At 38.6% G+C, this 25,066-nt stretch overlaps 1 protein-coding gene across 2 annotated transcripts in view; it reads right to left on the bottom strand.

Moving 5' to 3' along the window:
- Positions 1-2,419: 2,419 nt before the first annotated feature.
- The window catches only part of RAB39A (RAB39A, member RAS oncogene family), a 39,785-nt gene continuing 17,138 nt past the window's right edge, over positions 2,420-25,066 (bottom strand). Inside the window, exon 2 of one of the 2 annotated variants that reach the window (XM_037020286.2) lies at positions 2,420-6,916. In XM_037020286.2, coding sequence (XP_036876181.1) covers positions 6,490-6,916 — 427 coding nt within the window. In that variant the 3' untranslated portion in view covers positions 2,420-6,489. Of the gene's footprint in view, positions 6,917-22,028; positions 22,860-25,066 lie in introns of those variants that run through there. The other variant, XM_073239314.1, reaches the window with a different exon arrangement.

Genomic DNA, 25,066 nt, shown 5'->3' on the forward strand with positions numbered 1-25,066 from the left:
GACTGTTTTGTTTTTCCTACATGTCAAGTAGATTAGCAAAGCACCAAAAGGGGCCTAGAGCATCTCTTTGCAGCCTATGGCCGTCCATAGGTGATTGAGAGGGATCAAGGCACCCACTTTACTGGACATGCATTACATGTATGAGTGCAGAAATTAGGAATAAAGTAGAAGTTTTCATGTACTACATAATCCTACCAGGGCAGGCACGACAAAGAGATACAATGGTTTGTTGAAATCTGGCCTGAATTTGGACACCAATAGTTTACAGGGATGGTCAGTTTGCTTATGTACAGTGCTATGGTGTTTGAATGAGAAGCCCCAAAAAGGAGCCTTGAGCCTGTGCATATGCTAACACACATTGCTTCCTCTCCTGTACAACTGTATGTGCAAACCAAAGAAGAGTTATTGAAGCCTGGATATGGTCAGTGGAGGAAAACTGTGCTGCCAGCCCCAACTGTTGAGTGGATATGGCCCTGGACATTTTAATACATGGACCAGTGATGGCTGGTCCTTCTAGCACCTTGGGGAAAAGGCCTGAAAGCTGGCCTCCTGTGTGTTCCTAGAATAACAGCAGAAAGGCCCCCAAAGATCACAGTAGTGTACCCAAAACACTGGGAGGTAAGAGCATCTTACAGGGAAGTTTTATCTTTATGGCCACTGCATATACTTCCCATAGCCCTATGTATCGACCTACCTGTAACTCCCACAGGGAAGGGGGTGAAGGTCTGGTATATTAGACCAGGATGAGATCCCATTCCTGCCACTGTCCTATCAAAGGACCGCTCTCTTGCATGTATCCTACCTGATGGGCAAGATTTGCCTATGCTGGTGTCATTAAAACATGTATCTTACCGCCCTTAAGGTTATTTTCTTCTACAGTCCCTGTGGCCTAGACCTACACCCCCTGGCAGCAGCTGCTGCGTGATTGCTCCGAAGTCCCTATATGTTCAGGTAGTGTCCAACTGTGGAATGGGCGAGCTATGGATTTAAACTGCAAAGGACTTTAAACCTAGCTGAATCCTCCTGCTTGAGGATTATTATGATTTTATTGCTGTTGTTATTGTATTAGTCTTGTTACAGTGCTCCAGTTTTCTCACAGGGGCCATTGTGGAAGATGTGGATTAAGTAGATTGTGAGGTGAGATTCCTGGAGGGGTGGGCTGTGGGTAAAATCGCAGTATTTCCAGAATCTCTTGCCTGGTCTTAGCGCATCTCCATATCAATAGGTGTTTCCAAGGGGTGGAGAGAAGTAGTCCATCTCTGTATCAATAGGTGTTACAAGGGAGTAGCAAGGGCATACCTGGACCTGTGAGATTGGGTGGGGTCTCTTTTTGCAGCTGAGAGACTTGGGTGAGCAGAAGTGGATGACTGCTTATAAGCAATAAATGGGTTTCTCCCACTTTATTTCTCCCTTTGACTGATTTCAGTTTCAAAGGTAATTTCTCCTGGGCTAGGAGACTGGTTTTCCCCTCTGGAGTTACACACTAAGTTGTTACCAAAAATCTTTTTAGAACACTGCTACTGATAATCATTTTACATATAACCAAGAAGCCCAGTCTTTTGGCCTGTAGTCCTTACCACACTCTGCACATGTACTAACTGTTCCTGGTGGTGATTGATCCTAATGCTGCTGTCAAGGTGTGATGGTCTAGTTATTTGACCACCTGTTCATCAGGTCAGATGCTGTTGGTAATTGCCAGCCATCTCCATGAGCTGTATCACCTTCTGGTACTCCTATTAAAGCATTCTTTTCTGACCCTAAGAATCAGACCATTTCAGGGTCATGACCATTGACAATGAACTTGTAAGAGAGCCATTATCAACAATTAGTTTCTGGTACACTATGGGGATTAAAACTGGCTTTTGGCATCTTGGGGGCTGTAAGAATACAACACAAACAAAAGGTGACTTTTACCAAGTGCTTACTGTGTGCTAAGCAGTGTTGTAAATATTTTATGTGTAGCTGTTATAAATTATGAGACTTTTTGTGTGTAATTTAATAGCTGAATTCTAAATCTAATAAGCTCCTAGTATATGCAAGGCTGACAAAGATAAGCCAATGAGAAAAAGTCACAAATTCTGAAATATCTATTAAGGCATATAGTACGTGACTATGATGCCTTTTCTGCAATTCTGAAATCCAAAAAAGCTCTGATAATCTAAAATTCTTTCAATTACTCATTTGGCAGCAAAAAATGTGACCTGAACTAATGACAGATTATTTTACAGTTTGTCTTTTTTGGTATGAATATTCATAAATGTTTGATTTTGGGGTCTGCTCACACATCACTATGGTATTATATAAGGGCTTTCAGATCTCTAATGATTCTTACTTGCATTTTCCTTGTGAATACATACACACATGCATTTAATTGCACTTAAAAGCACGGCCAAAGATAGATAATGTTAAGAATCCTGGGACAATGAGAGTTCTCACTCTCATTCTTTGTATTCTTTATTTAAAATCAGTAACAGTAATAACATATTTCAAAAAGCTTGAACTGTAACTTTCTTCTATTGGCTGTCATTCTAAAAAAAAAATGGCAATATATGATTGTAGCCAAACTTGTTTGTTCCTCCATAGATTGTTCAACAAAACTATGTAATATGGACTCACACTTAATAGGATTAATTCAACATAACAACCAATAAATAGCAGTGTCACATAGATGTTTTAGGCAATATTTTAAAGAGAAAACATTTACCCAGAGTTAATAAGGAACACTGATTTTTACAGTATCTTAACGTTTTTCATTTATTCTATACCATGATTATGTGTGGTAAGTGAACTGGATTGGGTCATGTCATAGTTCATCACTCATGTCTACTTTCACCGATTGTTAAGTTTATAGAAATACCAAGTCATGCAGCAGTTCATTCAGGTTCAGGAGAATAGTGAGTTATGATCACGTGAAGATCAGTTGCTCAGGAAAGTTTGGTGAAAACATTGGGATTTAGAAAGATTCTGAAGCAGAGATGGCTATTTATCAGCTGTGGAATTTCCAAGACTTAGCTTCTGGTTGGGTATGTGTTCTATTTTAAAATATGAGTGATCGAATTTTAAGCCTTCATAGGCTTATTCTTTTTTTTTTCCTATTCTTTCTTAAAGATTAGGTGTTTCCTCTGCATTTCCATAAATCTCTTCAAGCAGTTACTGGAGAACAAAAGAGTTAGATGATGGGTCATTAGTCTTTCTAAGCCTTCCCACTATGTCAGACCTAAGTGGAGGAAGTTAGTCAAATACAGTGCACTCTTTGAAGTCAGTGGAAGCTTTTATTTACAGTGCCCACTTCATTGAAATGGGCAATATAAAAGCTGACAAAAATACTCTTAAAACAACTTTATTATTCCATAGCTTCAATTTTTTAGTTATGTAAAGTTGAATAATTAGATTGGTAAAGTTATCTTAACAGTAATAAAGATTGCTTTGGTTGCCATACACAAAAAAATTATGGACTGCTTTGAGGCTTTTCAAAACCTAGAGTAAACTCTCTAGTTTCCAGGCTTAAGAAATCTTGTTTGCTACTATTATGTACATAAAGGCCACATTTTAAAGCACTCTGATTACAAGTCATTTTGGCTTAAGTTTACCATTTAATGAACCACTACATCACTACATGCACTGAAAGTGTTACTGCAACTCAAGATGAGCAATTTCTGTCAGGGACAAGTTCATTTTACGACTGGATAGTTTTTCATTTTTACTACACTTATTTAAAAGATTTAGTAATGAGCTACATCACTCATTGTTAAAATTTAAAAAGGTTTAGATTTAAATTAATAAGTAATTTCCATTATATCTGATATCTGACTTCTAAGACATTCAATCAAAATGTTTCGCCTGGAGCAAATATTTTCACTATTCTGGCATTATTATCCATATTCTCTACAACGATGTGTAAGAAAATAGGTCAGCTATTTTACATATACTGTGTATATACATATATATGTGTAGGTGTGTATGTGTATATATATACACATGCATCTATATATGTGGATAAAGATATCTGGCCAAGGTTATACAGACATTTGGCAATCTCATTAAGAACTCAGGTTTTTGTAGTCATTGTTCATTTTAATGTTTTACCACAAATATCTCTTCTGAAGCATCAAAATGATTTAGCCAATTGTAGTATTTAGTGGATTCAGTTAGATCACATTTCTTCTTTTCCTCGCCCTCCCCCTCCACGCCACCCCCACACACACAGCGTGGTAATGGAAAGAAGCTGACACACGGTGTAAGGAGAACCAGTGTTGTAAACTTGCTGCTGCTCAAATTCAACCTTGTATGTGTCAGTCTTCCACTTTGGTCCTACTGATTCCTTAATTCTATTCCAACACATCATAGCTCAAATACTAGTCTACTCCAACATTAGTATTATAAAACTGTCCACTGAAAATTAAATCATATTTTATATTTTAGCTATTTAACTTTACAAGTAGGTATAGATGACTGTATTTTAAACTTTCATTAGATATTTAGTTTTTGAGTGTATGGCATTTGGACTGCTGGAAAAACTAGTATAAGATTTAAAATTAAAACAGTATAAGTAGATAATGTTATATTTTGGGGGACTGATATATTCTTATCCTGTCAATTATAATTTGAACTCACTCAAGTGAAATTAAAGATATCAAGAAAATGTTGACAATATAAATATTCAAAAATATTCAAAAATTTATACTGATGTTATAATTATATTCTTCTCTTCATAAGCACTATGAAAAATACATAAATATAGAAAATGTACAAGTATTTAAAAATATAATTAAATACCTACTTCAAAGATGCACAAAAGCCATATTCAGCACTAGTTTGATTGAATTAAGCTTCCTGGGATTTCCTTCTATCATTTCCACTATGGAGGAGCAGTGCTTCAGGATAAGAGGGCAGAGAGCATACCTCAAACCAACAATTCACCCCAGGTCCCTGAAAGCATGCACCTTCTCTGCTCCAGCTGCAGAATGTGGGAATGAAAGGAAAGAACATGAGAAAAAAAATTCTCATCCATTGTAAATAATATGGCCATGAGCAGCTACCAATCTCACTTTTGTATAATGCTTTCTCAATTTACAAAGTTTTTTCACATGATTCACTTGGTTCTCAAAATAATTCCATGAAACACAGTAAATCGGGGTTATTAGCATCATTTTACAGTTGACAAAACTGATGTTATAAGGTTGAGTGACTTACTCATGTACAAATACTAGTACAACAAAGACAAGTTTAGAACCCAGGTTTTCTGACTTCATGTTAAACATTCTTTCTACCATACCACTTTGGTTTTTGAACAAATTAAGCTATTACAGTTGAACAGTAAAATTTCATCACTCCAAAAGGCAATTTTGTTTGGTGCCCCTTTGTGATTAGAAATGGTTTACAGAACAGAATAAAAATGTATGTTATAAAATATCTGACTTTGTGATCAAAGTGTCCCTTTTTGGACAGGAATTTATAAGTTAAAAATTAAGAAACTCAAAGGTCATTTTACAGCCTTCAGCCATCTATCTTTACTTCTACTGGTGAGACTGTTAAGTACAATCTGAAATCTAAATATATTAAACATAGCCAAATTTCCTTGTCCATATTCCATGCTTTTCTTGAATTAGAAATGGGGAAATCTGGAAATTTACCTGGACAAAAAGGTACTACTAAAAACATTCCTTATTTACCTAGATTGATAGGACAAGAGTTCAAGGTAAATTGCATTTACTTTCTTTGAAAATGTCAGCATAGAAATAAATTTGTTTTTCTTTCCTAATTAAGGACAGTATACTGTAACATCAAAGCATTTGTTGATGAGTGGTCCTTCATTTTTACTTCTACAAATATTTGCAATAAAATATTTTGCTTGGATCCTTAGATATTTTTTACAAAAGTATCAGGTGCAATAAATGAGAACAAAAAAACGAGTATAAAACTTATTTTCTTATGTTCAGGCAAAATTAAGGGAGGATAAATATTTCAGAGAATGGTTAAAAAAAAGTGGTATCTTAAGGAATTGCTATTTTAGTCTGAGTTGATACCTCTGGGATTATTTAGTGTGTAAGAGAACAGTGCACTTTAAAAGCTACTTCACTATTCAATATTAATAAATTAACTCAAGGGAAAGTAATTCCTGACAACATCTTTTCAATTAGACTATATATGCACACAAAAAAATCATTTCAAACTGTCAAGAGAAATGAATAATATTGACATATTCAGACATGAAGGTGACCCTAAGCTAATGGTGAGAATGGAGTAATTCTGTAGAAACTCCAGTTTCAAGAAAAAGTTGTCTGCTTTGCCTGATAATTTAGCAAAATACCCAATTTTACTGTAACAGGTAAGCATAGGGTGCCAAATCAAATCCCTTGTAAAAAAGTGTTAGCATGGGTTTGTAACTTTTTTTTTAGTGCCTTCATAGCATCATTCTGCTGTTAATGTTGGCATTTATCCTGAAAAGGCACTTGACCTGTTCTTGTTAGTTCTTTGGCATGTTTGAAGTCAGCAGAAGCACTCTTTTCTGGGCTTTACTGCTTCCTCAGAAGAATGCACAGTATTTGGAACAAAACCACTTTTAACCCCTTCCCAGCCATCCTGAATACGGATTTCTCCTCTTTTAATAAGTTCATATATATCTCGTGTCAAAATCGTAAAGGATTCCTCAACATTTGTAGCATCTTTTGCTGAAGTTTCTATATACTTCATACCACAGTCTGCTGACAATTTTTCAGCTTCTTCCCTTGTAACTTGGCGCTGTGAAGCTAAGTCACATTTGTGTCCCACTAACAGAAATACAATCCGAAATGGCTGTATGTGCATTTTTGCTTCTTCTAGCCAATCTTTCACGTGTTCAAAAGACCGTCGGTTGGTAATGTCAAATACTAAAAATCCACCAACTGAGTTGCGGTAGTAAGATCGAGTTATTGATCTGAAAAATAAATAGAAAAAAAAGTTGTGAAAGAGCAAGTGGTCCTTTTTCTCCTCATTCAAACCATGTAGCACCATAAGACAATTTGAAGATAATTTAATGGGATTTAACTAGAATTTACATATCAAATATGAAGTGTCGAGTGGACAAAAATATTCTATGAGACTAATGTAGTTACTTTCAGAGAGACAAATAAGCACTTACATGGTATGGCATTTTGCACTGTCTTAGGATTGTTTTTATTTCCAAATACCTGACAGAATAATTATTACATCAGTGTGGTTAAAAATAGGCACACAGAAAGATCTGGTAGAGGGCAGACGGTGCTCAGCAGAGCAGATCCCAAGAGCCCCTCCATCATCTAATCCACCGCACCGCTCCCCTCTCTTTCAGTGTAGGAGGGAGAAATCAGGGCAAACGTTAGAATGTTAGTAAGGTACAGTCCCGTGCTCCATCTGTTCAAGAAACAGGAAATCGTGTGCACATGGGGATATGAGCTCAGCGGGGGCTAATGACTCCATATGCCTGTCCAGATCTAGTCTCTGCTCCTCTCTGGGCCTCAGGAAGCTGACCATTACAAAAAGCTTCCCCAAACTTCACCCTTGGGCTTGCAGTGGGGATGAGCTGAGGGGAGGCAAGGAGAGAGGTCAGGGCATTTGTTCCTCTCTTTGTCTCTGCTGGACTGTGGCTTGGCAGTCCTTGTGTTCCTCTGCTTCTGGACAAGTTTCCAGTCAGAGTCCCTATCCCATGGATTTTACCAGGTTGTAGAAATCCTTGCCCCTTCTGGCCAGGTGGTTAATGGCTTACCACGGGGGGCTGTCTCTGAATGTTTCACCTTACTTTGTTGGTGTCCTTGACCTTGCCCACATTTCAGGAAATAGTCACTTCATGAAACTCTTTTCAGTTAACCTTTGATGTGTACCATTTGTTTCCCGACTGAACCACGAGGAAGGTGGCAAGGCCACACTGTTTCCTATTTCTTGCCTTTATGTGTTATTTTCTCTACATAGAATGTCTTCTACCCTTTGCTGCCTAGCACACTGCTATTTCTCCTTCAAGAGTCAGTTCAAACATCATATATACGAGAAGCTTTGCCATATGATCGCTGACCTCTCCCTCTCCACCCTTCTCACGTGATCCTCTTGTAATTCCACTGAACTTTCGGCATACTGCCGCTGTGATTGCATCAATTTTCCTAACGTGCTAATTAGATTTGTTGGCATGTCTTCCTCTCAATTCAAGGCTCCCTGAGGGTTAAACATTTTCGTCCATGTATCTAACATATTACCTGGCAAATAACAGATGTCACTTAATATTTATTATATTGGGTTAATTAATCTTTTTGGAGAGGGAATGTGCTAAATGTTATGAGCCAGAGACAGCATGCTTCTCAGATTCTAAGTGACCGATGACCTTGAACACTGAAAACATTCTTAAAAGCAAACTCCCATTACTTGTCTGAGGCACCAGAGATCTTTGTGGAGGGCCAGTAGGTTATCTGGTACTCTCCAACTTTTACATACCGCCCTTATCCTTACTGCTGAAATCACAGCTCAGTTCAGTGACCGGACACAAGAAGTACCATTTGTTGTGGGTGTGTGAAGAAAGTATTTTATCTCCCCTTTCTTTCCATTTCTCCTGCTTCCCTGCTTCTCAGACTTCCTAGTGGAGAGATTCTCAAGTGATTATTTTAGAACTACTAAACTACTAACTACTGTTTCAAGGATTACTGTATCATATAGCCATTGACAGTAAGAAAACTCTCCCATTATCTTTGGCAGGCTAAAATTAATGCAGTCCATTTTTTTTTTAAGAAAAAAATTTTGAGGGATAATTTGTTATTGCTTTGCTACTCATCTTTACATATGTGAATTTAGGCAGATGTGCAGTGCCTTAAGAGAAACATAATTAAGGCTATGTCATTACACTGAAAGCTTTAATTGACTCAGCACCAAATCTGCATTACTTTTATTCCCTCTTCTATTTAATTTACCATTAGTAAAATTTTTAGCAACAGGCTGAGATGCTTGTATATTGGGCAGAAGTATGTCTTAGACTGTAGGAAAGCCATGTTTTCTAGCACCTTGTATTTAATTTTGAAAACACATTTGGAATGCAGTTGGCAAATCATTCTACAGAATAAAATTATTGCAAAGTGTATGCAATATATGCCATAAAACAGCTGTTAGTAATGAATAACTGGAATAAGACAGGTCTATACAGTTCTTGCCATTTTCTATATAACTTTATCTCCAGTTTCTGTGTGGGGGTATGAACATAAGTTTTAGAATTCTGATATGGGCTTTAGATTCAGACACAGTTGTCCTAGGGGAAGAGATCAGCCTTCAGAATGAAAACTGGAACTTGAAAGGCAGGTTTTAACAGGGGATGAGGGAGCATCTATCTCTATTTCTCTGGACCTCCTCTCTTGGATCAGGAAACTTAGGTCGCTACGAGTTCTTGAAGGTTTTACAAGGAGGTAGGGAACAGATCACAAAGAAGCAGGTGGGTAGGCCTCCCTGCAAAGAATGCGGAGCTGATGATGAATGATATTTATAAGCAGCAGGATCTTGTTGCATGTTACTTTATACCCATTTCCTTTTAGGCTTCGAAAGTCTCACTGAAGAATTGGATGATTTAAAGGAAGGAAAAAAATTAAGGGAAGGGAAAATGGAGGGAAGGGAAGAAGAAGAGAAGGAAGAGAGAAAGAAAGAAATGCATGGATTCCAATCCAGTCTCAGGTGTGTTATGGGAGGATTAAGAGGTATGAGATTACCCTATGGAAATACTGGAAAAGGGGAACAGCAACCCTAAATCCAGTACAATGGTGGTCTGACGGAGAAGGTGAATTATGGAAGGCATGAGGGTTACAAGCTTTTAGCAGCCCCTTGTCCTTTCCAAGTGGAAGATCTGTTCTTGAATATAAAAGAAACCTATTGGTTCTGTTATACCTTGAAAACTATACTATGAGCAACTACTATCCCATTTTGAAAGAACAGTCTCCTCTCAAAATGTTTCCTCGTGTTCCCTGCCTTAACTGGAACCTGCAGGCTCCTGAGAACAAAGCTTCTTGTGGATAGAGCAAGGCTGAATGGAAGTTCTATTTCTTCCTATGGTAGAATCGTAAACTTAAAGAAAGAAGAGTTTCTCCTGACATTAGCAATATTCCTGGGCAGTGTTGAATATCCACTTGGGATTTGTTATAATTAATTCATAGTGACTCCAGCCTGCCTGATTGAGTAATTTTCCCCAGAAATATTCAGAGATAGAGTTTTCCCAGATGACTGTGGCAGAGGGAGAGGGGCTTGGGAATTGAGTTATTTCTTAGAGAACAGCTATCAGGATGTCTCATAGAACTAAGATGTGGAAGCATGTAAAGACAGGAGAGTATTAATGGATAGGACGTGATAGAATTAGTCAGTGGATTACAAATTTGACAAAATTAAAGAATTGTCACAGTAAAAATATGCTGGTGGACTGTGCGATTTTGATCAAAAAGTAGAGCATGTAAATTAAATTACAATTTTGGAGGTAGTGAACATTTCTAATGATGAAAAGGAAGCAGAAGAGAAAGACAGAATGGAGGGGAAAGTTCATTAGAAATGAGAAAGTCAAGAAACTGAGAAATGATGAGAGAGAGCAGAGAACGCTGTACCCCTCTTAATAAATTTCTCCATAAAGGAAAAATGGCTGCTTGGTTTGGTTAAGAGTTTATTTCTCAGGCTGGTGGGCAAAATCACTGTGTGTTGAAGGTCAGTACTCCTCCATAGCATGCTTTTCCTCTCCTTTCCACTTCCTGGATCATGGTATTGGTTTGCGAATCGTGAGAGCCAGGAAGGTACCATGTCTATGCTCATCACTGGACACCCAGAGGCCCTCAAGTGCCTAGCATGTACTGGGCAATCAATATATTGCTAGTGGGTGAATGAATGGTTGATTTGGTAAGAGCCATGAATACAGCTGTTGGGGGAACAGGAGAAATGGCAGAGAGAGTGAGGAAACTTGAGGGAAAGAGATACTAGCAGTGCAAAAAAATAAAGTTACTCAATATTAGATCTATCACTAATGTGTTACGCTCTCATGCCAAGGTCACTGAGGTGCCATGAGCATGTCAGTATTGCAGATGGGTGGATATATGTTCAATTTATCCATATAAATGTATCCAAACATACATATATTCATCCTAAATATATATCCCATGAAAACACACTAGCCAGTAATCTCTGTGAAGTTTTCTGAGGGGGACCACTTAATCTGGGACATGTTGGTGAGACCTCTCCAAAGAAGATAAGTTGTGGTATCTTTTGCCCCCTATTTAGCAGCAGCATAATACTGCTGGACCTTTTTTAATTTTGGAGGACACATATAATATTTGGATGTACTTCTCTGACCCATTAGTGGGAGACCCAAAACACTACCAGCTTTAAATGGGGTAAAGGCAAGAGAATGCCCTTCAGCTGGTCCAAGCTATAATGCAAGCAGCTTTGCCACTTGGCCAATGGTCCAACAGGTCTAATGGTGCCTCCTGAGGTGCCTATCACAGACTTGGATGCTTGAGCAGGCCTGGGGGAAGGTTCCACTGGACAACTGCAGGCGTGCCATTTTGAAATGAAGGCATGCCCTCTCTATCAAGAACTATTACACTTTTTGAGAAATAATTCTTGGCTTACAACCTGCCTTTGAAAGGGACTATATGTGGAGCACCAAGTGACTGTGCAATCTGCATGCTCATTAACAGCTAAGTGTTCATTGATTCACCAGGCCACAACTTTGTTACCCAGCAGAAGTCATACTATAGGAAATAATGGGTAGAACCTGAGGGGACCTGGGGTAATGAGGCTTACACATAAGCATGCCAACTTCTGTAGCACCCTCTCAACCTATGGCCTTTTCCTGTAATTAAAGAGGAAAATGAAGTTAGTTTACAGATGGCTTTAAACAATATGCTGGCATTGGCCAGCTCCATTCAACAGTGGACATGAAGGTCAGTGAAAAAGAGGACTGCCCCATGTGCTGTATACTTCTGGTGGTACTTGTTCCAGAAGAAGAGATGTAGGTAAGGATTATCGCTGGACTCTAACCAAACATGAGCAAAGGCTAAGGGTTTGGCAAGTTGGAAAAGCGTACTTGGAGGACTGATGATGAGTTTGGGGAAGAGGTGTGTCAGTTTGTCCTGGAGCATGTGGATACTTGTATCCTATGTGAATATTCACCAAAAACTCCCTCTGTGGAGGGGTTTCTAATAGTTAGCGAAACAAGATGTCTTGTGCTATAGTTATCAGTATTTTTACCCCAGTTTGGATTCAAAGTGGTCACAGTAGAGGGATGGAGGCTGTGACTGTGCTCAGACTTTTTCTTCTCTGGACTGTCATTGCTTAACACCCAATTTTCCAGCAGCTACTGACACCCTGGATAGTATCTTATTCTGGGCGAGGTGACACTGATATGCTGTCACTGTAATGGACACTCAAATGATGCTAGCACCACCATCCATAGATTTGTGGAATGCCTTCTACATAATCACAGTATCCCACACACCGCTACAGACCAAAGTTTTCCTTTAGCAGAGGAAGAGGTAGGGAAATGGGCTGATGTCATGGGTGTCGCTAATCTACCCACGTCACTACCACCTAGAGGCATCTGGCCCTATGAAACTGTGGAATGGATTGTAAAGACTCAGTTATGCCCCTGTTCAGGTGATGACACCTTGGACTATTTTGGCATGATCCGTTAGGATGTATATGTTCTAAACTACTACGGAATAGAGGAGGTGGGGTTTTGTCCCATAAACAGAAGCTATGGAATGGGCCACAAGGGGTGAAAGTGGGGTGATGGTGTCGCTCACAATTGCACCGAATGAGTCACTAAATTTTTTGTTGCTTTCTAATCCCTGTGACTCTGAACTCTGCTGATATAAATGTTTTAGTATCCAACAGTGAAATGCTTTCACTAGAGAACCCCATGATGCTTCTACGGAATTAGCTGAGACTGCCAACTGGCCATCTGGGGCTTCCTGCAGCAGTGGGTGAACCAGGCAAAAAAGGGGCAATGGCACCCTGAGGGCCATACTGGCCTCCCGTGGCTCTGGTTCTCCAGAACCCCTGCGGCCCTTTCATTCATTCCAAGCCTGGCTCTTCCAGCTCCCCACCAGGTCTTTGTGCCTCAGACACGCTCCAGGAACTTTCATTTTTGATTAAGGTCTCCAGGTTGGTTTTGTTGCTGGCAACCAAAGACCTGATTGACAGAGTCTGCAAATATTTTGTAAGAAAACAGCAATATCAAAAAAAGCTGCACATATTTTATGACTTCCAGCATAGTTTTACGAGGCCAAAACTCATTCTTTAAAAAAATCATTGTGGTAAAACACACATAAGATCTAACCTCTAACAAATTTTTAAGTGCACAAGACATTATTAACTGTCAACACAATATCGTACAGCGGAGCTCCAGGACTTTTTCATCTCACATGACCCTCCAGGCCCACTGAGCAGCCTCTCCTCATTTCCTTCTTCTCCCAGCTCCTGGCAACCTCCTCCACTTCCTGCTTCTAGGAGTCTGACTACTACAGATACCTCATATAAGTGAAAGCCCTCATCCCTTTGTGATGGGCTCATTTTACTTGGCATAATGTGATCAAGGTTCATCCATGTTGTAGCATATGACAGAATTTCCTTCTTTTATGGCTGAATAATATTCAACTGTAGGTATATACCACATTTTCTTCCTTCATCCACAAAGTTTATTGCTTTAGAATAAAAAAGAAAAATGGCTGCCTTGCCTATGCAAACATTTTTAACTGTTTAGTTTTTTTCCCCTAAATAATACATAGACAAGTGATATCTTGAGAGCACTGAAGTTTGCTTACATCTACAATGAATTAGTGTATGAGCAATGCAATTAAGTGGGAATGATATGCCTTGGGGAATTTGGAATTTTTTTTGACACAAATGACATGGTAATTGAGATCCTAAAAAATGTAAATGATATCTGCAATTAAACAGTTATCTAGTTTCCTAGAAACAAGATGCTGTTGTCATAGAAAGGACAAAAGTCCCAAAGTCCATAGGGCCTGGAATGCTCAAGATTATACTAGTTAGTTACTTGTATATAAAATATTACCTCAAAGTGGCAAGATTATATAGATGTTAGGTGCTCTGCCTACGAACTTTGTTATGTGCTCAAGCCTCTTAAAAACAAGAAACAAAATATAGAGTACTTGCTGACTGACTTGGGGAATGAAACAGATGCTCTGTCCTGGAAATCCCCTTCTTGTGGTCTTCGCCAATGGTAAAATAGGCACTCAGAGGATAGAAGCACTTGGATGCCAAAGGCAGTTGGCACCACGCAGCCTATGAAAGCATTAGCCTTGTGAATGTTTGTTTTCACCCTCACATTACATTCCTACTGCCATTCTGGGAACAGTCACTGTGTTGATGCCTCATGTACCTGCTTCACTTGCCTTCTAAATCCAGGCCCTTAGGATGGCTTTCAAGAGATGCAAACACAAGTCTCCACCCTCCTTTCATTAGTCCTGACTCTAACAGTCCCTGCCCTGCCTAAGATTCTAAAACATGGAGCTTGTAACTTAGGATACCTTTCTTTATACATAAAATATTAGGATTCTTTTTCTTTGTAAAATTCCAGGGTCTTTCCATCAAAAACCAAGCCTGTGGTTCTGGAGGTTATATATAATACTGACAAGACCTCATGGGCTATATTCTCTTTTTGAATATGTGAATTGGTTCCTGTGACCATCTTTTATTCTTCTTTATGACCAACCATCATTTAATGACTGTGAGAAATTCTCACCAACCCACAGCACACTCTATTCTTTTATCATCTATATTCCTCTGCAGCAATGAACACATTCTGATATCCAGTTTTAATATTCTGTATTAGTTAAGATAGGCCAGGTTATGCTGCAGTAACACACAACCCATTTCTCGAATGGAGGAATGTTAAAGAATCTGCACTGTATTTTAAAAACACTGTGTGTGACTTCTGCTTAAAACCACTGGCCAGAATTAGTATTGCAATTCTAAGTGTGAGGGAGAAGGGGAATATATTCCTCCCATGTGTCCAGAAGAAAACAACCATCAATATGAGTGAGCACAAAAAGTCTCTACCAAATCTTTTTCTTTTTCCTGAATTTTCCAAGTAGTTCTCAATAATCCAGTCTCAAACTCTGCCAGTTGCCTTCTTTTAAGAAGTTCGTTCCCATTAGCTTTTCTGTCAATTTCATCTTCCTGAGGTCTCTCCTACAACCTTTGTCCCTGCTCCAATCTGGCCTATTGTCCTTGGTATCTGCAGCAAAGACATCACTCTAGGATTTCCCTTATCTACCTGGGTATTTGCTTTGCCCTTCTTCAAAGGCAGATCTCCTGTTCCTTGTATTCCATGTCTTCTTCATTCCTGATCTTGACCCTTATGTGTGCAGGTGTGTACCATATCCCCAAGCAGCTTCCTAAAAAAGATGCATGAGGTAATATTTTGAAATCCCAGATGTTTGATCTTTGATCTCACGGTTGAATGACAGTTTGGTTAGACACAGAATTCCTTCAGAATTTTGAAGTCATTTCTCCATCGCCTTCTAGCTTCCACTGTTGTTTTGGGGGAGTCTGAAGCCAATCCGATTCCTAAACTTTCTTATGACCTGTTTTTTTTCCCACTCTGGAAGTTTGTAGGAACTTTTCTGCGGCCCCAGTGTTCTGGAATTTCATGACAAAGTGCCTTAGAATGTGTCTACTTTCCTCTATTGTGCTGGGCCCTTCTAATCTAAACATTCAGTCACTAGAGCTTGGAAAATTCTCCTGAACTGTTTCACCAATGATTTCTCTGTTTTCTCTGTCCTCTCTCTCTGGAATGCCTGGTACTAGTGTACTGAACTTTCTGGACTGGTTCTCAATATTTTTTAAAGTGCTTTTTCCAAATTTTCTAAGTCTTTGTCTTTCTGTACTACTTTTTGAGAGATTTCCTCAACTTTACACTGTTTTATATTTTCTCTTTTGTTCTCAGAATATTCTTTTTCTGAAATAGTATCTTGTTCTTTTTTGATTATAATATTTTCTATTATCTCTCTGAGGAAATCAAAGACAGTTTGTTTTTGTTTTAACATTCCCTTATTAAGTTTGTTTCTCTGATTGCTTTTTTGGCATCTAGGGTTCATATTACAGATTTACTGCTATTTCTTGTAATCTTTCAGAGACTAAAATCCCCGCTGTAAAATAATCAGGCTGGATCACTTAGTAGAGGAAACTGTAATGTTGGGATGTTAAGTCCTTCCTCTTGGCCTGGTCAGATTCTTCAGAAATGGTTTCACCAATGTCCTGACTGAAGGGTGAAGTCCTGACCGCCAGCATTCTGGGGTCTGAGTGAAGTAAGAGCACTAGACAGTCTGAACACCCTATAGGCATACATTCACTCAATAAAGGACCCCAAATTCAATTATGCCTGGTCTTCCAGTCAGAGACTGTATGTTTAATTCTTTTCAAAGCATAAATTTCTAGGTTTTTTTTTTTTTTTTGCCAATGTAGGGGGAGAGGAAGTCTGGCATGTGGAATTGCGAAGGGGATGTGATAATCCAATCTTTTTAAAACAGACTGACAATTAATGATCCTTATTTTAGCATTCCCACTTCAGAAGTATCTGGTGCCACCATTTCCTGAGTCTTTATTGGGGCTTCAATGGTATATAAACTGGGGTGGTTTTTAGCTTTTTCCACCACTAGCTTAGAAGTCAGTTTTCTTGAATCTGCTAATTCACTCACTGCTCTTCCATCTGCTTTCCTGCTTCCAAAACAGTGTTCCTGTTGTCTCCTCACCTACTCTTGTTTTCGAGGGTTTACGGTTAAAACACAAAACAAATCTATCGTCACCTTAGTGAGGTTTCAGAGAAAAAAAGCTGAAATAGACACAGGTGTTCAATCTTCTATCATTACTGGAAACCATTTCTTTTTCTATTGCTGTTGTTTCCTATTGTTATTCCTTTTACTGCTGACATACCCCTTGTGCCCAAGCATCAGGGATTGCCTTCTGCGGGATTCATCCTCGGACACCGGCCTCTGTCCTGAGCACAGGTGACGACTCCCTCCTTTCTCCTGCCCTTGGAACTCACTCCTGTTAATACTGACCAGTTTTTACTGAAATTACTGATGATGACTGTTACATTTTTTGCCATGAGTTTGTGAGAAAGACTTTTAATATTCCCTCAGTATCAATCCTTGTTTCCCTGTAGTAGCAAAACTCTTTTAAGTTTTGGCTGGCACATAGCAACTCAGAGACCAAATTCTCCAGCTCTCTTGCCATTAGTTATGGTCATGAAATGAAGTTGGGATCAATGGACTAATGGGACATGGGAAGTAACGTGTGCAATCTGAAGCTCATCTACTTGAAGAAGCCATTTAACCTAGGTTTCCTCTTTCTCTTCCTTGCTTGCTAGGAAATGACAGTGATTGGGGAATCCTGAAAACTGATACTGAGGCAGAGCTACCATGGCAGCCCAGAGCTGGCCATTCTGGACTATTACTATAGGAGAGAGAAACAAAGTTCTATGCTATTTAAGGGGCCTTATCTGGGCAGACTCTCTGTTACAGCTATACAGTCTGAACCCTACCCAGTATGGAGACAGCAAGGACCTTGAATGTGAGACTGTATCTTATTTATTTTTATATCTGTTTTTATATCTGATATTCAGTTAAGCTAAATGAACACATGGATTTCCACAAGTAAATATGTGTTCTGGTTGATTTCAGCTTCTCCAGAAAAAAATGGGGGCAGCATTTAAGGATCACAAAGCTACTTCCTAGTACTTGTAAAACTTTACTACACCACACACAGTTTGCTTGTAGCTTTGCCCCAAGCCCAACACCTCTCATTGTCTGACAAGGCGGGGTCCTTCATACACACTTCTCCACTGTGGAGGCAGGTTGATTCCTGTTACCCGGTGCAGTCCCTGGAAACCGCATGAGGGTAGGGTTAGTGGCACTGCAGCCACATGTAGATGCTGTCAGGTATCAGCACTGCGGCTATTGTGTGAAGACAGCTCCACTTTTGTGTTCTGAAATGAAGTACAATAATGGTTTGGGTGGACATAGTAATTAAGTTGGGTCTACAGAGGTGTTGATGGAGTGGCAGGGGCAGGGGGCAGTTGTGGAAACAGAACAGTTTTCAGGATAGAAAATGCACAATGTGTCAATACAACTCTTCAACCATGACAGGAGGCCTGGTGTTGCAGAAAGAGCCCTGAATGGAGCATTAAGGGAGCTGGGCTCTTGCAAACCACTAATGAGCTAGGAGGTCTGGGACCAGTCAAAGCTTCTCTGAATAATAATTGTATTATTTTAAAAATGAGACTTGCGTCAGATCATCTCTGTTCCTTCCCAGTCCTATGGCTGCAGTTACTTATCTACCAAAATGGCCAGCATGTGGACCACAGCATGGTGGACCTCTGCAGCTTCTTTGATGTGTCTCTTCCCCCTCGCTTTCCTGGACTTTGGTTTCAATCTATCTCCTCTCACTGATTTTCCTCATCTCCAATTTTCCTCTGCTATACAATTAATTATACCTTCTCTTCTTTTAATTCTCTTCTTAGAGACTATCCTATCAAATCTCATTCTTCAATTCTACCCCGAACTTGCTTCATTGACTTTGCTCTCCCATAGCCCTCTCACAAGCTAAGAAATCTAAAATTATTAAGTTTCATCTATTTGTTCCTTTATCTTTTTTCCAGTTTTCCTGGTAATACTAACTGTATGGTTTTGTTTTTAAAACAAATGAATGATCTGTGTAAGAGTGTGATAAGTGGCTAAAAGCTAGGCAGGAAGATAAACCTTTTCATTTTGAGTGAGGTGACAAAAATCAAGGGACTCTTAAGGGCTACTAGATCTTCCCATAAAATACAGTAAACAAGTTTTAAAATGGACTCCTGATGAAATCACCCAGAAGCACCAGCAAAAATGACACAGAGAATCATATGAGAAGAAACTCTGCAAGGTTCTTAAATGTATCTCTAAAACTTAAGGAACTGCCACTCTTTCTCTGAAGTGCTGGTTCCTAGAGCACTCTATCCATCTACTGATTCCAAAATGCTCTGCGTAAAAGGGCTCTGGGCTGGGAAATACACATCTACCTTGGGGATTCAAAATGTGTATTAGTATATTAATATATTAAAAGCTCTGAGAAACCCTGCAATGACTCAGTATTCCTCAAACTATATGATCAAGGAACCCTTTTCTCAGATTACACCTATTAATATCACTTTGAAAAATGCTACTGTGAGGAAAAATGAGAAGCAATGTCTAGAATTTGAGAATCTATAATCATTTTTCATAATGTCAGGAAGTTCTGAGTATCTATTTAACTTTGCAGTATTCTCTCTTGACCTCTTCTCAGAGAAGAGTGTTCAACTTGGGCCGGCGCACTATTCTTTTGTATTTTTGAGACAGGAGTCTGCTATTAAGGCTATCCTTTGGCCTTATCTATTTCAGGCCATAGCACACTAAGTCCTATGAAAAGGAAATAAATTTGGAAAGGCTAAAGTATCAGAAGAAATACAATTTTTAACATTTGTAGTATAGGAAAGTAATTTAAAGAGAGATTATGACCAATCATACAATAAGTAGAAAAACATAACAGGCATAGAAAAGGATCACATTTTGCCAAGAAGAGTCACTGATAGCCTTTTGGGCATGGCTTGATAAAAACCTTTCACATATGACTTCTGTTAAACTCACCCTATTAGTGAAGTAGAAACAAGCCTAAGAGAGAAATCTCTGTTCCTTTACCTCAATATTTTTTGGTACCAAGATATTTCTGATGGCTTAATATCCTACCTATGGATATCAGTGAATAGTCTTATAAAGACTTAATGCCAGTAATAAAAGTAATTTAATTTAATGAGTTCCTAAATTAAAAATGAATCATTACCATAGAAAGGAAAACAGAAAACTTCACTACATTTCAAGAATGTTTAAGAGAACACAAGATTTTAAACTGAACTAGCCATCAACATTTACTCAAACTTATATACAGAATTATCTATATTTTGAAAACTCTTTCACAGCTTAAACTATACTTTTAAATTTAAAACATACTTGGACCCTTGCTTCACATTTTTTGGAAACTCCTGTTTAGTCAGACCAGTATTTTATTGTATAAAGTGATTCCTTTCAGAAAATGATGGTTTTTTTTACTATAAGAGGTGTTTCAATATAAGCCAGGTAGATTGTGTGAGGTAGCAATTTTTAAAGTGAACTTCCATGAGTTATATATTATTAGAATTGGTTAAAGGTTATTGATATTTAGAGGCAGATTTATTAAAATCATGAAATATAGACTGTAGGCATTTTGCTTTAGAAAGAATTAAAATTCTTATTAAAGTAACGTCGATGCCCCTGGCTGTGTGTGTTGTACCTTAATACCACTTCAGTGGTTTACCTCCTTTTCCACTGCTTGACAGAGCAGACTAGAGGGAAGGAGCTTCCTTCTAACACCGCTAGGCTAAGAATAACTGGCTCTGAATGTACCAAATTAAATATTCTCGATCATTCCAAGAAGTTCTTATTTAAATTTCAAGTAATGTGACTGTGGAAGATAAGTTGTTAAGAAATTTTTGTATGCTAGCCAAATTGACTGACAGTGGCTGAAAATTTCATCTCTCCCTCTACCTCCTCAAACCCCACCTTCTCTCTGACCAAAGCACTCATGTGAAAACTACTGTGATGACTCATGTACTCAAAATGTCATCTCTAACTTGTTTTGAAACTTAAATGTGGGAGCAATTTGGCAGTATAGGTGGTCATCACTGTAGCATGCTGACAGGAAATTCTAACCATCAGCCACGTATCTCTAACTCTGCCAAACAGGGAAACGTCAACATGAGGCATTTATTCTCTAGGTGATCATCCTCTTTTAGAATATAAATACTCTTGGCAGGACCCTTATTAAATTATTTTCGACCATGAATAATTTGTGTGTCTACATTACTCAGTTATTTCTACCTTTGAAGCTAAGATGGTCTACTAAGGGATGACTTTTTGATTGAGATGTGAAGGAGAATAGAAGGGATAAATTGGTCACAGTCTCTCACCACCCAAAAACAGAAAGAAAGAAAAGTGGGAAAGCCCCAAGAGTGAGCTTTGCCCATTTTGCAACTTTGCCTACTGCAGGCCCGGGGCCCTTAGACATCTGGTGTACAATATCCAGTTTACTTTAGGATGAGTAAACATTCATACATCAATGGAGCATTGAGGTTGTGGCTACATATGCTAAGTCAATTGACTTATTGAAGAAAAACAAAATTAAGGAAAACAATCACAAGTTCTTCAAATTACTGGCTAATTTCTTGACTTACTGACTATGCAATCACTCAAAATGGTCTAAATGCCCCAAGTGGACAATGAAAATAATCTTTAGAGTATAAAACACACTTGGCTTTCCACAGTCTGCTATACTTGTTAGAAATGATGCCAGCTCATTCTTACATACAATTTTACTCTGAAAAACCATAAAATAGATACTTTTGAGGGTGAACTGCTTACTTCTTCCTTCTGTGAATTTCTCTTTTCTCACAAAGTAGACCTTACAGATACATTTGCATTGTATGACCCATAATACATACCTAGTATGTTTGCATTATAATACATTTGTATTGTATGTATTTGTACCTTAATAACCTTACTGTGGGGCAGCTGATTCACTGGTAGCCAATGATATTGTCAAGCATCCAGTGAGATATTTTTTTTTCTTTCAAGGATTTAAATAAGAGGCCTCAGTGAGCTTTTGTCTTTCATGAGATCTGGATCATTCATATTTCATTCCCTATTAACCAAACTACTTTGGCTAGATTTGTTACTCACAACACACATAATTTTAACCAAAATATATTATCTGATTACTCTGTATAAATATAGCTCAGCTTTCTATTGCTTTTAATAACTTGAAAATACAGCAGATTGCAATGATTATGGCACTTAATTGTGAACAACTTCTGTTCTGTTACCTATGCAATTATGAACCCGCCAATCCAGGATCAGAACATTTTTTTCTATTGACCATAAACCACAATAAAGAGGGTGGGGGATGAGACCCTTAAAATGAAACAAAACAATTCAGGCATTAAAAAAAATCTTTTATGGAGAAATACAAAAATGTTCATGTTGCTTGCTTTTAAAATTAAGACCAGGGAACATAAACTAAACCACTTCTGAACATTAACTTCATATGAATGTTTTGAAGTGACAGAGACACAAGGGAGCCAGAGGGATAAATAGGAGAGATAAGCTAAAAAGAAACAAGAGAGTAAGAGACATTAAAATAAAAGGGAAGAAGAAAGAGATGGCAGGTGGGAGGAAACTATGAATAGAGACAGACAAAAGTGGTAAATAAAAATAAAAATAAGAAGCTGAAGGAGGGTAAGACAAATGGGGATAGACACACAGCAGAAAAGGAATTACAGAAAAACAGATGAAGAGGCAGGCAGAGGGTTAGGGAGAGGCCCAGGACTTTTAACAGTATTAATTAGTGGCCAGCCTCAGTATTTTTAGGATGGGGTGGTGGAGAGAGCTTAGTGCTTACAGCCCTTTGCTAAGTTAATTAGCCGGTTACCTAATGTCTGTAAGTCTTCCACTGACTGCTCCAAACCTCAAAGTTTAGTAGTTCTGATCAAAGAATGTGACTAAAGTAACTCATCAAGGATCAAGGAAGCTTCTCCCAAATCGCACCTCTTAGAACACTAGTTACTATATATAGACTTCCACATTTTAAAAATAGCCCCTCAAGGGGTCTCGGAGCGGGGGCGGCGGGGGCGGGTCCCGGGGTGCGCGGGCCGCGCGGAGCGGGGGTCGCTGAGCCAGCGCCCGGCCTCTGCAGAGGGGCGCCGCTTCATCGCCGACCAGAGCCAGAGGAAGGACGTCGCCGACCGGCTGCCCAACGGTTGGAGAAGAAACCTGAGCAAATGAGATTCGTAGAAGACAGTCTGCTGTACTAGTGAAAATATACCAGATGACACTCAATTGCGGTTCTGTTCTCATTGAAAACGTGGACCATGTGAAGAAAACCCTTGGATTCTTTTGACTTTATTTATAACACTAGGACCATGCACAGCTCATTTTATTGTTTCAGAAGCAAAAGTAGTGTAAAGGGTTCTTAGCTGAGAACATCATTGCCTTTGGTCCTTGCTTCAGATCTATTTGTATTACCTTGTGTCTTACTCCCAAACCTTTTAGAGCATTTATAATTATAAACCTAAAGCCTATTGGAGCATTATTTTTTTCTGTTACAGGTATCCATCTTGATCTAATAATTCTTAGTTGTCTGCATGGTTTTGTCACTCAGCAGTGAATCTCATCTCCATTTTTCCCCTTTGCCCATCTCCATGGAGGGTGGGCCAGGGAAGCATGGCAGGTTGGGGAGCAGAGTGTGGTTCCTTTAGTAGTTGATCCAGGAGAGGGAAGTTGTTAGGACAGGAAGAGGCAAGGAGTGACAGGGAAGAAGCCCTGTGATAAGAACATTTTAGTGTGGTCGCTGAAAGGGGACAATCGATTGGTAAGGCTGGTGGAACTCTCCCCTGTGCTCTTCGGGCATCTCCCTGAAGTCAGTTTACAAACAGGGATCTAAAAGTTACTGGGAAATAAGCAGATGGAAACATTGCACTCCTGTGTATATTGTCCAAAAGGTACAAACTAGTTTTTCAGAGGTAACCCATTGTTCATGGCTAAATAGATGCAAAGACTCTGCTAACTCTGAATAGATCTCTAGGCTTTATTTGAGACTGAAACATTACATAAGGCACCTTGATAATGTTAGGTGCACGATAATACCCCTAATGTGCTCCTTTTCAAAGTCAATTTGGTTAAATTCAAAACTATCTGAAAAAAAAATACACACACGCCCCTACAGCAAGCATACATAACATATTTATGTAGCATTACAATATGACCATCACGTTAATTATTTTTGGCCTAATTAACTGAGTCGCTGATAAATGTCATAGGTGGAAGGTATTGTTACTTCTCAGTGTCATCAGTATTGAGCCATTATTTAGTAGTAGCTAAAGAATATCTATGTGGATGTCTTTGTAACTTGTAATTTTATTTTTGTGTTAAGTAGTGAAAACCCTGCTTATAAGATTTTGCCTGTGTCTTGTCTCATAATTGAATAAAGAAACTATATTCAAGTTAATGTAACACTGATCTCTGTTGGAAAAATAATATGCTAGCATTAAAAAAATCTATGTGGCATTATAAAAAAAAATAGCCCCTCAAATAGTTTGGGAAATGCTAGTTTAATCAAAGTTGAACATGTTTCTTTGCTGCAATTCTTCTTAGAACCTTTGACATGAATTTCAAAGAAAGTGTTAATGGAATACAGGGATTTCCAAACTTACTTGATCACAGAATCTATCTTTTAAAAAGTGTCACAAAGGATGTGTGTTCTGCAAAACATGTCTAAGGAGCACTGCACCAGCAGAACATAATTCTCTGAGCTTTATAATCAGTAGTTGTAACTGTATCAGCACAAAGGTCAGACAACATGAAGTAAGAGGCCAAATCTGGTTTGAAGCCTCCAGGTATCCTACTACAGCCAACATTATTATTTCTTTATCTCATTTCATCTTCATATTGCTATAAGTGCTTTTTATGGGAAAAGTTCAAAATTTATATTCTTACACTTGATGCTCTATTTCTAGTTCTTCTAACATTTATCCTTATCAACACTGTTAAACAATATTATTTCCTTTCTTCCTAAACGTCTTTCATTTTGATAATTAAAAATTAAAAGTGGTTGATTGCTAGTTTTCCTCACAACACCCAAATCCATCTTCTCTTTCTGGCATATGGTATGCTAGTCTAAGTGTGGTCTTGTAACTAACTCTTCTCAGTGAATTGAGAGCTGACAGTCTGTACCATGTTGACCTGTCTTGCTTAAAAGGAACATTGCTTGATTTACATATTTTCTTCTCCCTTCCCCTGAGCTGGAACACAGTGTCAACAAAGATGATGATAATATCCTAGAGATGGAAGATAAATAAGAGGGAAGGTACCTAAATGATGGTCTGCAGCAGGGCCACTCCACCAATGTGGACCATTTACCTTGAGACTGTTATACAAGAGAGAAATAAACTTCCATCTTCAACGAAGTCACTGTAATTTTG

This window comes from Manis javanica, chromosome 6 (assembly GCF_040802235.1).
Source record: "Manis javanica isolate MJ-LG chromosome 6, MJ_LKY, whole genome shotgun sequence".
Classification (NCBI taxonomy): Eukaryota; Metazoa; Chordata; class Mammalia; order Pholidota; family Manidae; genus Manis; species Manis javanica.